Source organism: Chenopodium quinoa, unplaced genomic scaffold, assembly GCF_001683475.1.
Source record: "Chenopodium quinoa cultivar QQ74 unplaced genomic scaffold, ASM168347v1, whole genome shotgun sequence".
Taxonomy (NCBI): Eukaryota; Viridiplantae; Streptophyta; class Magnoliopsida; order Caryophyllales; family Amaranthaceae; genus Chenopodium; species Chenopodium quinoa.
In genome coordinates this window covers 874,683-888,391 of record NW_018744367.1, presented here as the reverse complement: position 1 = coordinate 888,391, position 13,709 = coordinate 874,683, and the positions used below count along the sequence as shown (strand labels likewise).

The following is a 13,709-nucleotide window of genomic DNA, read 5'->3' as shown; positions in this document are numbered from 1 at the left end:
ATGCATAAATTGTCCGTTTTGCGCTCTATTACACTTCGTTTGTATTTTCTTAATGTTTCAGGTAGTTTTTATAATTATTTGGACACTTTCAGAGTGGTTTTGGATGAATAGGACAATGAAAGGATGAAAAGTTGATTAATCAAAGTTGTTGAATGAAGGATATGTGTTTGTGGAGCTTAGGTTGAGATTTATAAGCATATGAATGAAAATAACATCCACAAGGATCGCTATGCATCTTTCGGGAACGAATTTGAGTTAGAAACGAAGCTAAACAATGATTTACGAAGTGCCAAAACTCACCCTAGCTTGTCCACTCTTTTGATTATAACTTGAGTTCTACATATCAAATTGGAGTGATTCAAGTTGTGTTATAAACTAGACTTGAATAGGTCACACACCCCAAGAAGCCTCATAGAACAGAAGATGTGGTTGTTTCAATCCGAGCAATGCAGTCAGCTACCCGTAGGATTTGCTGCGCGCCTATCCCGCGCCCACTCGAACGTCCCACGCTACTGCCAAGCCTTAGCCTACCTACGCCCGCAGGTTTTGGCGAGTGAACAACAACCCACAATACATCATCGCTTCACATATAGCTCGTGTCCTTCAACCTCACTTACGGTTTTATGCCACGTCATCTTCTATCGTCTAACAGTATTGTAACTTATGTAATTTATATTTCTTATTTCTTTTCTTTTTTTATTTATAGATTAGAATTTAGGATATTATAAATAATCTAAGGGATTATTCTATTTTCCCTTGTCCTTTTATGCCTTTTATTTTTTATACGTTCGTTTTAGTTTCTCTCTAGCCCTAGTTTTTCATGAACAACTCCATGGATACCTCCATGGATTTGTCCATGAGTTTGTTACTTTAATTTATAGAGGTAATTTTATTTCTTTACTTTAATCATGCTTTCTTTCTTAGATTTAGTTTTAATTATTCATTTCATGCTTGAGTGGTTTGTTTTTAGGGTTTGGGAATCCATATTTATAAAATGCATCTTGATTAAATATTATTGATATTTTAAAAGGGACTTGTTAAACATCGCCCGCGTTTTTCTACATAAAGCCCACAATTTATAAAATTTTGACAACTTTGCCCTTGTTCTAATTTTAACCTAAAACGAAATTTTGTCTCACCCAAAATGTGGAACAGCGCCGGATCGCCGAGGGACACCAAAGAGCCGCCGTCGTCGCCGGAAAACGAGGTCCGAGGTGGTTAAAAATCAATTTTTGGCGGCGAACGTCTGGCCGGGACGCCGCCACCGTGGTTGGGGCGCCTGGCCAGGACGCCACCACCGTGGCTGGGGCGCCTGGCCAGGACGCCGCCACCATGGTAGTGGCGTCCTGGCCAGGCGCCCCAGCCACGGTAGTGGCGTCCCGGCCAGGCGCCACCTCCTTGGTATATTTTTTTTTAAATCTTTTTTTTCGTTTTGGTTTTTTTTTTTTTTTTTTTGTTTGAATTTTGATAAATTTGAAATTTTTTTTAAAAAACAAAAAAAAATATTAATTTATTTTGAAAATATGCTTTAGTAAATTCAAAAAATAAACAAAATTAGAAAGAAAAAACCAAAATAATAAAAAAATTTAGGAAACAAAAACATAATAAAGAAAAAAATTGCAAAGAAAAAAACAGTGGCGGCGCCTGGGCAGGACGCCAGAAGCCTTGGTTGTGGCGCCTGGGTGGGGCGCTGCCACCACGGCTGCTTCGCGATCCGGCGACTTTGTTTACTTCCACCGCGAAACCGCCTCCGGTGCCGCCACTTCCCGTTTATTAGCCATAACAGTGTGTTTTAAGATAAAAGTGTGTTTTTGATGTTGAGGGCAAAAATGTCATTTCATTTCAAATTTGTGGGCTTTATGTGGAGATTTGCGGGCGATGTTTAGCAATTCACTTTATTATTGATTTCGCTAACTGATAGTGTTTTATTGTTAATCTTACAACCTGATCAATTGTTTGATTAATTATTGTTGATAGAGTTTGAATAGAAAGGTCGTACTTTTAGAGGTTTACCTACAATTAGCAATTCTGATTATGTTAGCGACCGAATTACATATGTTGAATTGAGAGCGTTAAGACCAGACCGTAGGCTTAGAAATTGCTTTAGATACTTGATTAAATGAATTGTTATTGATATTTGATAGATTTAGAATTATAAACATGGTGAACCACAACCCTAGTCCTTTTTATTAATTGCATTCTTATTTTTGTTTAGACTACCTTTCAATCTCAATTTCGCGACATTGTTTAGTTTCTCCAATCCTTAGAAGTTAGATTGAATAGTCATCACTGCGTGGATTCAACCTTACTTACTCTACTACATTGTTAGTTGGTTTTATTAGAATTTATTTTTGATAGGTGTACGACAACCTATCAATGATCCCTTAAAAGCGCAATCTCTCAAAGCAAAGGTAAGAGAAAAAAACAAAACGTAATAAGGTGTGTGCACAAACAGTTGTTAAGCCGACGAACTGTTTTTCAGGAGTTTTTTTTTTAGCTTTTCGAATGATCTCTCAAAATATGCGTAAAAAGCCACAGCCAAAAAATTAAACTAGAAATTAATGTGTTTATCTTTTATAGTGTTTGAGAGATAAATCATTTTGTAACTTAGAAGGTCATATCTTAGATTGAAGATCCTTTCCTTGATGTATTAGTACTCGCATAAACGAAAACATCTTCTATATTAAGTTGTTTCCTAAAATAGGACCAAAATAATATCCATCCTAAGATACATGCAAAATAATTTATCTCCTAAACTAATATAAACACAATTTCTCTTAGTTGGCAAATATCCCCTTGGTTAAAATATGCTAAGGACAAAATCCTCAACTTTTGGAATTACCGAACATTTACCAATTAATTGTCCCAGCATTGTAAACAGTCTTTACAATTTCGTTCGTTTCCAGTGGCGGACCAACCTAGCGTTGTTCAAGTTGTCATAGCCCAAAATCTAATAACCTTAGCCCAATTTATATTATCAAAACGCAGTCCAAAATCGAGCAAATTTGATTTTCGTGCCTCGTAACTTTTACGCAAATCCTATGTGGTTGAATGGCCCTTGAAATAAGCTTTCCAATGATATATCATGTCCGATTCCGATTTAAAATGAATCAGATATGAGCCAAATACTAAGTCCGGTCTAAAATTGACACCCTTGCACTATTTCATCCATATTTTAAGATGTACAAATTATTTTGACCTAATTTCAATTGGATTAGAAGTAGACTTTTAGGACTTTCCAACGATATATTATATGCCATTTTTTATTTTTTTCCCGTCACCTACCATAGCAATACTGAACTCCTTTAATTTATAGAGTTTCGGGCACCAAATTAGATGCACAAAACAACTATATTCTACACTTTTACTATAACTAATCATTCCTCCTTCAAGTCATCCGAAGAGACATTAAAATACTCGAAGTACTACTCGATCTTAAACCTAGGCATGAAATGTTAAATTACAAAGGGTTAGTTTGACAAAGCTAAACTTTATTTTAACGTAATTCTTTTTTCAAAGCTGGTGTAGCGATTTATAAGGGAACGAGTGCAATGTAGGAAATTAATTTATTTTAATTTCTAATTTTTTTTTTATTTTTATTTTGCTAATATCATTTTAGGATTTTTGTAATTATTATTGTCATATGATTTAATTTGTACCTTTAAAAGTATTATGTTGGTTCCAATATTTTTGTTACATGATTATCAATTTGATCACTCTTTTACATGTTTCAAATAAGAATATGTAATTGAAAATCATGCCTAATAAGATAATGTGGACAACTAGTTTAATTAGGTTCCCTTTTAATTTGTTGACTTAATAAGTGATTACAATATTTAGAATTATGTGTGCAGTAATATTCAACCAACTTAGTAATATTAGTTTGGAACAAAATTGACTTTGATTGTATGTCTTTTGGATCGTAAATAACACTTATCACAATAAGAATCGAGTGGAGGCCAATATGGACGAAGTTGTCTTATTGACTCAATTTAGTACCTTCATCCCTAAACCTCCGGCCGTGGTTCGTGACTATATGGAGTTAGTAATAATCTCATGAATTATGAATGAAGTGTAAACCTTCATGGATCAAAATTTGTGGTGACCTTGTCCTTTTTGCGTCAGTAAAATCCATGAACGATTTACAAGTTATCTAAAAACATGTTGACTGCTCATTACTTTATCCCTTGTCCCTACCGTAGAAGTTAAATCCAACTTCCTATGATTGTCGAACATGTTCACACATACTAAAGTAGACTCACTTCTTGTGATGCTTACAGTACTATACTGACCAAATATTAAAACAAGGTTGCCTAGATAGAATATACTGATATAAGATAATTAGTTACAAATTAGCCGCAATATATGTACCAAGAACTACGAGTAACAGATTAACGTCAAAATAAGCTGCAATCTTCATTTTCATGCAGTTAAGCTTGTAAGTCAAAAAATATACAAAAGCTAAGCTTTTCTCTGTGCATATACATGCAAGTGACTTTAGTGCATATATATAAAATATGTGCAAGTGACTAATTAAAGAAGGAAAATTGACTTAAAATAATACCAATTACCAATGGTGTGTGTAAAATAATACGAACTTAATTATTTGTTATTAGCAGTACCACTTTTTATATTATATGGGCAAAATAGTATGCTGATCACTGAAAAAGTATTTAGAGGAATATTCTGTCTTTATTTATTATTACTATATTTTATTTTTATTAATTTTCTATTTCTTTTCAAAATACATATTATGTTAACAATTTTTCTTTACAAAGATTAATAATGCCCCACCCACCCCTTTGTTTTTTTTTTCTTTCTTTCTAATTTTCAATATGTATTTAAAAAAATTTTAATTAAAAAAAAATACATGTAGTAATTTCTACTATCACGCAATAGTAAATAGGGTATTTAAATGCATTATTATGTTGATCTAATTAGTTTCAAAAATCCAAAATTTCCCCACATTCACCAACCAAAATAAAGAGGGGAATTTTTCAAATTTTTAAACAATTTTTATAATTAATTATATCAAAATAATTACATTTAAATACCATATTTACTATTGTGTGGTAGTAGAAATTACTATAGATATTTTGAAAAAAAAATAAATTTAAATACATATTAACAATTCAAAAAAAAAAAAAAAAGCCTAGGGTGGGGCATTATTAATTTGGATTGTAAAGGAAATTGTTAACATAATATGTAGTTTTGAAAAGAAAACAGAATATTAATAAATATAGATGAAATATTCCTCGAAATACTTTTTTGGTGACCAGCGTACTATTTTGCACATATAGTGTAAAAGGTAGTGTCGCTAATATCAAATAGTTGAGTTCGTATTATTTTACACACACCGTTAATAGTTGGTATTATTTTAAGCCAATTTTCCATTAAAGAATAATAGAAGTTGGTTTCTTAACTGATCGAGATTACTCACCCCACGAAACACACTTATCTTTGCATCTAATTAAACATGTTAATTATTTACAAATAGTTTATCTATTAACATCAACATTTCTGCAAGAAATCAATAAGCATCTATCAATCTTTTCTTGGTGGGTATAGTATCAGTGTTGTCTTATAAAAATTTCAAACTAAATTCTATCCATCAACTTCATGGAATAATTGTTCCTATTTGCTATATTACTCATGTACGTTTACTTGTTCAAGTAGTGCACATAAGAGCAAACCTTAAAAAATGAGGAAGTATTACATCTTTCTCATTCTAGAGGGCGGCTACACTTCCCCCCTCCCCCAACCCCTCGTTTTAAAATTCCTGACCTATAAATAATGGACTAAAAAACCGTTGGTGTTGAAGTATAGTCTGTTAAAGTTATTTTTCTTTCTTTACAATTTTTTTTTTAAAAAATAAAATTCTAAACTTAAAGTAAGAAAATTTTAACAAGTTTAGACAAATAGGAGTAAAACATATTTCATTATGTAACCCTTTCGAGTCGGGCATAGGTGAACCGATCGAGTAGTTATAATAAACTTGTAAAAATTGTATGGGAAGGGAAAAAAAAAGTTACTTCCTCACATTTTTTAATAAGTCTTTTGTAAGGCGGATATACATTAATTTTATTGTAAGACAGTCATTTTGAGGGTAACTTTAATTATTTTAATAGTAACTTTAACCCCTTAAAGGATAACTTTTAATTTGTCGTTGGTTTGAATTTTATTTTAATATGTAATTTCTTATAGATTTATGATTACATACTATAAAGGTTAATATGATTAATCTAATACATTATAAGTTTTTTGTAACATAAAATTTATTATCAGAAATATAATAACTTTTGTAGTATAAAGGGTAACTTTAAATACTTTTAAGATAACTTTAACCCGTTTTATAATAAATTAACGTACATCTGCCTTTTTGGAGAATTTGTGAAATTTTAACGGTCTCAATCATAAAAGGGATGGTCCCAATGTAATTTAATGGTCCTAATAATGTACTTTTTTTTTGAAACGGTCCTAATAATGTACTTTATTCTCCAAAGAAAGATGATTCCAATATATTTTAATGGTCTCAATGTACTTTATTCCAAGAATCTCTTTTATTCTTAATTTACATAAAAGATTTCAAATGAATAGAACATATTGAAACGGAGAGAGTATTTATTAGAGGTATCTTTGCCGGTGCTTCAACCAAAAAAAGAAAAGCTTCCCACATAGATTTACAACAAAAGGCATATACGATATATTTTATTTCTTGATAAAAATTAAGGAATTGCTGAACTCAATGAGTTTATTGAAAAAGACCATTGATAAGTATGATAACCAACTTACCAACACAAAAGGAGCAGAGGTAACGTTTCGTACTAGTATTTCTTAGTACCACCATCAAGCCAAATAATGTCACTCTATCTATTTCATATAATTGTCCATCTATATATAGATTAATGAAGGTGCGTTAAATTGTTCGTACTAACCCTAAAAGGTGTAACTGTTACGTGTAATTACATCATCCAATCCTTTTTTTTTCTTCTCTTTTGGAATGTTTTTGTGAGGAAAAAAAATTAAAAATTAAAGTGGGAAGAGCAAAAATGATTAGAGGGACTTTTTCGTTATCTTGTTCTCACTTTCACAAGAAACAAGCATAATAATACTCCCTTCGTAATAATCGCAACACTAAGTGTTGCGCATAGTTTTAGAAAATTATAGCCAAAGGGAGAAATTTAAGTTATACGGAGTATAATATAGTTGGAAGGGGTATATTTCGTATTTAATTGTTAGCAGGAGAGAGAAATAATATTAAACAAAATGGTGTAATGTAGGAGAGAGAAATAATAAAATAGAAAGTCGTCCTTATCAAATAAGAAAATGTTCAATTATTATATACATAAAAGAAAAGTATTGTGATTATTATTATGAGAGGAAGGGAGTATATGTATAATACCAATCCATGCTCAAAATTAGCTACTTCAACAAGTATATATATATATATATATATATATATATATATATATATATATATATATATATATATATATATATATATATTGGAGTAAATCATTAACCACCCATCATATATTATAAATGTAAAATGCTGAGTTTTTTCAATTTACTAGTGTAACGTTAACAAACAAGTAAAATATTTGTATAACCTAAGTTTAATTAGCCATAACTTAGCTAACTCATAATTAAGTCCTATAACTTAACCCCTCTCTATCTACATGCATCTTTAGATGCTTGAAAGGAAAAACAAATTGAGAGAGAGGAGTTTATATTAGAAAAAATAATAAGGGTAAGTTTATCCCAAGACCCAGACTCATACACCAGAATCTGTCACGTCAACTTTCTACTGGCTTTAAATTATTTTTTATTATTTAGACTCATACTAAACTTTTTTCAATTTAACACATTATCCCAAGAGTCACTTCAGACTCACTTACCCTCCTAAAAAATATTAACAATCATTATTAAAATATCAATAACTATTTTGAGTTGATGAGTTGGCAGCTCATCATTGGCCAACAAAAAAAAAATTAGAATTCTTTTTCAATTTGTAGAGTCTTAAGATGAGTTTTGGATTTCAAAACTCATCTCAAGACTACATATAGTCTTGCACCACATTATTGCAAAAAACACAAGCCTTGTATGTGAGTCTTGAGTCAAGACTCCACTCAAGACTCACCAATAAACTTACCCTAAGCCGGTTTAAAATCATAAATTAAAGAATATAATTTATGTTAAACTAAACTTATGAGCATGAATTTTGTTGATCAAGAAGGGTTTCCCACCCCTAGAAAATCAATGAAGTGAACCTCTTTGGTGTTACTCGCCATTGCACGACCGCATCCTCCATCCTCGAGTGCTTCTTCTTGTAATGATGATTGCCTCATAGCAGTTGTTGTCGTCCTCTTGCTTTGGCTGACTAGTGGAGCATAACCAAAAGAAATAGCCTTGTTGTGGTCGGAAAAATAATTAACTCCATAAGATGAGCCAAACCCTCTTCCACATGAAAACCTTGTATCAAAACCATTTGAGTGCTCAAATAATGAGCTATTAGTACTATTATTACTTCCAAGCCAATTTCCAAGTAAACATTGTGGATGTATCGTCGAAGATGATGCCCTATAAGTCCCCTTGCTTATACATGATCGCGGAAAAGTCAAGCATGCCATTGTACTAGCTTTCCTCATCTCCTTGTTTAAATTTTGTTCAAACTTGTACAATTCGTGACTATGATCATTATTCTTTAGGGTGCCATGATATTTCCATGTTTTCGAGAGGAGATCATGAGTTGATGAGGTGGTAGACGACGAAATACTAGAACTATTTAAGCTTGATCTCTTGTTTGATTGTTGCTTGGACCGCTCCCTTTGCATCCTAGCCATGATAACGTGCCAATGGTTCTTGACGGCATTGTCTGTTCTACCAGGGAATAGTCGCGAAATTAATGCCCATTTGTTCCCATGGATCCGGTGGGCGGTCAAAAGCCGTTCTTCCTCCTCTTCTGTGAAAGGCTTCCTATTGATTCTTGGGTCCAATTGATTGAACCATCTTAACCTACAACTCTTCCCTGAAAAACAAATTTAAAATATATATTTAAAAAAAAAAATAATTGATCAAGACATGTTTTCAATGTATAATCATCTATTTTAGTGGATTATTTAGGAATAAGTACCTTTCGGATTAATCTATTTCACTTAATCACAATAAAAAGCAATTCTCTAGAATTATAACTTTCTAATTGTAAACCTAGCTAGGATGCTTAAATTTTACATCAACCCCATGCACATATTATATAAACTATTGATTAAAAAAAATTTGATGTTCTGTCCATTTCAATATCTTACAAAAAATATGTACAAAAAAAAAGCTCTTATATTCATATTAAACTCCAAAAACCTAATAATTAATATGCTCATAATATGATACACAAAACAAGAAAATCGGTTTTAAAAGAAATATATAGAGGAAATAATTATTAGTAATTATCTATAAGTTGATCTAATGAACAAAAAATTATTAGTAATTAATTATCTATAAGTTGATCTAATGAACAAACAAGCAAGTACATAACATACCTGATCTTCCTTGGAGCTTTTCAGCTATGGAATTCCAATTCTGAGGGCCATGTTGCTCAACGAGTTTTCGAAGCTTTTCGTCTTCAGCTGGTCTCCAGTGACCTCTAGGACAGCTGTTAGAAGATTTCATCATCTCATTATCACTTGAATTTTTTCCAGAATCCTCCATTATAATTAGTTATCAATCTAAGAGATAAGTACTTGTATTTTATGTTATATGATGAAAATAATATTAAAGTTATTAAGCTTTGTTATGATTGTTTCTTTTGACTTTTAAAATAGAGAATTGAATATAAGAAGTAGTTTGGAGAGAAAAATAACTTAAGTGTAGTAAAGTAAGAGAAGTATAGGTTAAGATACAAAAAAGAGGGAGAAGAAAGAAAATGGGTTAACAGAATAAGAAAAGTGAGTAGGTTGTGTTTTTAGGGTTGTGGATGGGCAGTCACTTTTGTTGTTTTCTCACGACATTATTTTTTTTCTTTTTTTTTTTTTTACATTTGTCAATTTATAAATTTCAATATCTATATATCTTTGATTTTTTAGGTATTTTGAACTTATTTGTTCTTTTCGTTTTCCAATTTAAAAGATTTGAAAAGTTTTTCTCATTTGGAATCAATCTATAAATGGCTAAGCTAAAATTTTCCATAATTTTTCTTCCATTTACTTGGTAAATGTATGTGCCAAAAACTTTATTACTTTTTCCAGTTTACCATGTAATTTTTAATTTTTCCATGCATGATTTTAAATTTTAATCATCATTTTCTCTTCCCAATTGTCACATTAATTACATTGTCGTCCTTATTTTCTTGATTATCTCTTTGTTTTGAAAAGTAGGACTTATTAATGTGAAAACTAGAATCTCTATTATCTTAATTGTTTCTCGATCTATCTCTCACTAAGATTCACTTTCCTTAATTTACTCCATCATGATTCCAAAAGTGAAAGAACAAATAGGATTGGAGGGATTACTTTTACTTATAGAGATAACTTTACAAGATTACACATTACTATGTTTTTACTTGCGTATGGTTACAAAAGACATTAAAATAATAAATAAGTGTGAACCGTACAAAAATCAAAATTGGTCAAGTTAAAAAAAATAGAGGAAAGTATGTATCTTATTTATGTTGGACCATCGTTATTCTTGCTATCTTTAGAAATGGTTAAGGTTGACAATATAGTTAAGGTTAAGTCTTCTATATGAACACAAGCTAGTGACTACTATATATACCTGCTTGCAATGGCAATAATTTAATTGCTGACAATAATGTTTGGTATGTTTTGAATTGCTTTTTAAGTAATTAGAAGGAGTATCAGATTATCACTATTTTGTCTATTTACCATAAATATTACTGTCAAAAGATTTTTCTTATATTATTTATCTTGTATATATTCTACATGTTGAAAAGTAAAGAGTTTTGTCTAAGTCAAGTTTTAACAAAATTTCTTATGTGCTGACATGCATGTATGGACTGACATTATATTATTTTCCACTCTAAAAGAAAAAATAAATAAAAAAGAAAAAAAAATGCTAATTACATGAATCTAAATGTCTCTCTATCTTTGGAATAGAATGTTTGTAGCTTTACATCATAGAATTCTATACTAGAATACTCGATACTTCCTCTATTTTTTTTTAAAAAAATTAATTTAAAACATCTGTAATACATGCTAATGCACAATTTTGACCATCAATATCTATTATACTCTATTAATTATTTTAAAAAAAAAAAGTAAATATGCATTATGACTAATTCGATAACATTTTACATAATAAATATCATATTTACATATTATTAAAAATATCTAGTCCCCGTTTTTTTTTTCTTAAAAAAAAATAAAAAAATAAAAAAAATATAGTCAGAGTTATTATCCCAATATGAATAATGCAAAAGTCAAACCAATGCACTTAAAGAATCAGAGGAATTTCCTTCTAATAACAGTTTGCTAATTTTGGTGGGGCAAATTTTATACTCCCTCCATCCCAGAATATTTAGAATGTTGGACTTTTTTCACTATTCATGTATTAGCTTTGACCATAATGTTTTACTAATATGATATAAACATATTATGTTGTTAGAAAGGTATTTATATAAAATTTCATAATATAATTTTTCAAATAATTTTCAATAATATTTAATTATATAAAAATAAAGTCAAACTAGTGCATTGGTATGTGTGTAAAGTTGATTGTGCTAGATATTTTAGAATAGAGGGAGTATTGGTATTAATCCTGTTGTGAGTCATTTGGTTCGAATCCAGCAGATTAGAACAAATAAAAATCAGGATGATATTTTGTTTGCCTCTGAATATATGTTTTATGTGAATGATTTCGAGTACATACATATACATTCCATATTCGGGTCGTTAAGTACATAATTCAAATTGGGCAATCGGAATTGAGTCAGTAATTTTGTAATAATATAATCATATAAACTAGACATTCATTAATTTAATATAAACACAATGCAATTTTGACATTGCTTAACAATAATATCACATACATACATACACCACTACATTAAACATTTGGAGACTCCAGCTACGAAAAAAAACCTGATAACAATAATTAACAGTTTTTTCACCATATACCCCTGAGTTTTTTGTTTATTTATCATATATCCCTGAATTTTTTAAAATTCATCATATACCCCCGAGTTTTTACAAAAATACACCATATACCCTTGATGACTAATGATTGTTAACTTCGTCAGTCATTAGGGTTAATTATGACTCGAAACCACCCTAAATACATTCCCCTACCCCCGAAACCACCTACATTCCTTTTTTCCACCATCAAAACCACCTAAAGTTTCTTTTTTCATCCTCAAAATCAATCACATGGATATAATTATGGAAATTTGGAGTGGTTTCGGGGGTTATAGAAAGGAGAGGAGTGGTTTCGGGGATGGGGGGAGGGAGATCTAAGGTAATTTCGATGTGTAATTAACTAAATTCCACCCATCTAGTTGCCATTAAGGGTATATGGCGAATTTTTATAACAACTCAAGGGTATATAGTGAATTTGAAAAATTTCAAGGGTATATGGTGAATAAACAAAAAACTCAGGGGTATATGGTGAAAAATCCGAATAATCTAATATCATATCATATCACTTCACTGATAAATAAGGTCGGTCTCGCAGCCAGGCCATGAGATAGCGACACTTGACATTTCAGTTTTTCGCTAAGTGTCGAACCACGTAAGTGACAAATAGATATTATTGTGATTAGATTAGATGCCACATTAGATTAGCTTGGATAGATTTGTTTAGAATAAAAATGTACACATAAAATAATTTATAATTCTTTTGAAAAAAGTTTATCTTTTTATTGACAATAGAATTTATTTTACTTATAGCGACACACCACTTATATTATAATTAATATGAATATCCAATTAACAATAAAATTTTACTCCTGTACGAATAATCATGTAATTATAATTATAAATATGGCCATGTATTTCTTCCAAAAAAAAAAATCCATGTATCATTAATTTTTTTTTATCTAACATTTTAAAAAAATATGAATACTCATAATAATAATAATTATTATTATTATTGTTATTATTATAATTATAATTATAATACAAAACATACCCACAAATAAGTAAACTCTCTAAAATTTGAATTCTTATTTTAGCTTATAAATTCAAATAATTGAAAACTAATAAAATACCCCTATTAAATAAAAATAATTAAGAAAATCACTCTAAAATTTACAAAATATTAAAGGGTGTGTTCTATTCATCACCTAATTTTCACTTATCTGAACTTATCTTATCTTATTTGAACTTACCTGAACTTATCTGAAGTTATCATAACTTATTTTGTTGTAATTTGTATTTAGGTAACTCTTATTAGAACTTATCTTTCCTAAACTGAACTTCTAAACTTAATTAAACTTATCTGAACTTATTACACCTGAAATAAGTGAAAATAAGGTGAATAAAACATGCCCTAAATAGTCACCTTAAGATTCATCAATTTTTTATATTGTTAGAAAGTTTGAAAACAAAACACTATAACAATAAAAAAAAAATACGGAGGGGCGGAAACTTTGAACGGTGAAAAAAAAATATACGTATGAGGTATGACGTTATGGGTAGAAACGCTAGTAACCAATTTTTTTTTATTTTTTTATTTTTTAACCAAAACTACATATGTACTCA

At 30.2% G+C, this 13,709-nt stretch overlaps 1 protein-coding gene across 1 annotated transcript; it reads right to left on the bottom strand.

Annotated features, from left to right (window-relative positions):
- Positions 1-7,588: 7,588 nt before the first annotated feature.
- LOC110696488 (transcription factor MYB117-like) lies at positions 7,589-9,939 on the bottom strand. The gene is made up of 2 exons (XM_021873783.1): positions 9,537-9,939; positions 7,589-9,028 (listed from the first exon to the last, which is right to left on the bottom strand). The coding sequence occupies exons 1-2, from the start codon at positions 9,703-9,705 to the stop codon at positions 8,229-8,231; spliced, it is 969 nt and encodes a 322-aa protein (XP_021729475.1). The 5' UTR covers positions 9,706-9,939; the 3' UTR covers positions 7,589-8,228.
- Between the last annotated feature and the right edge of the window lie 3,770 nt (positions 9,940-13,709).

Coding starts and splice junctions, on each gene's coding strand:
- LOC110696488 (XM_021873783.1), bottom strand. CDS start 9,705: ATGGAGGATTCTGGAAAAAATTCAAGTGATAATGAGATGATGAAATCT. Junction 9,029..9,536: donor AAAGCTCCAAGGAAGATCAG/GTATGTTATGTA, acceptor TTTGTTTTTCAG/GGAAGAGTTGTAGGTTAAGA.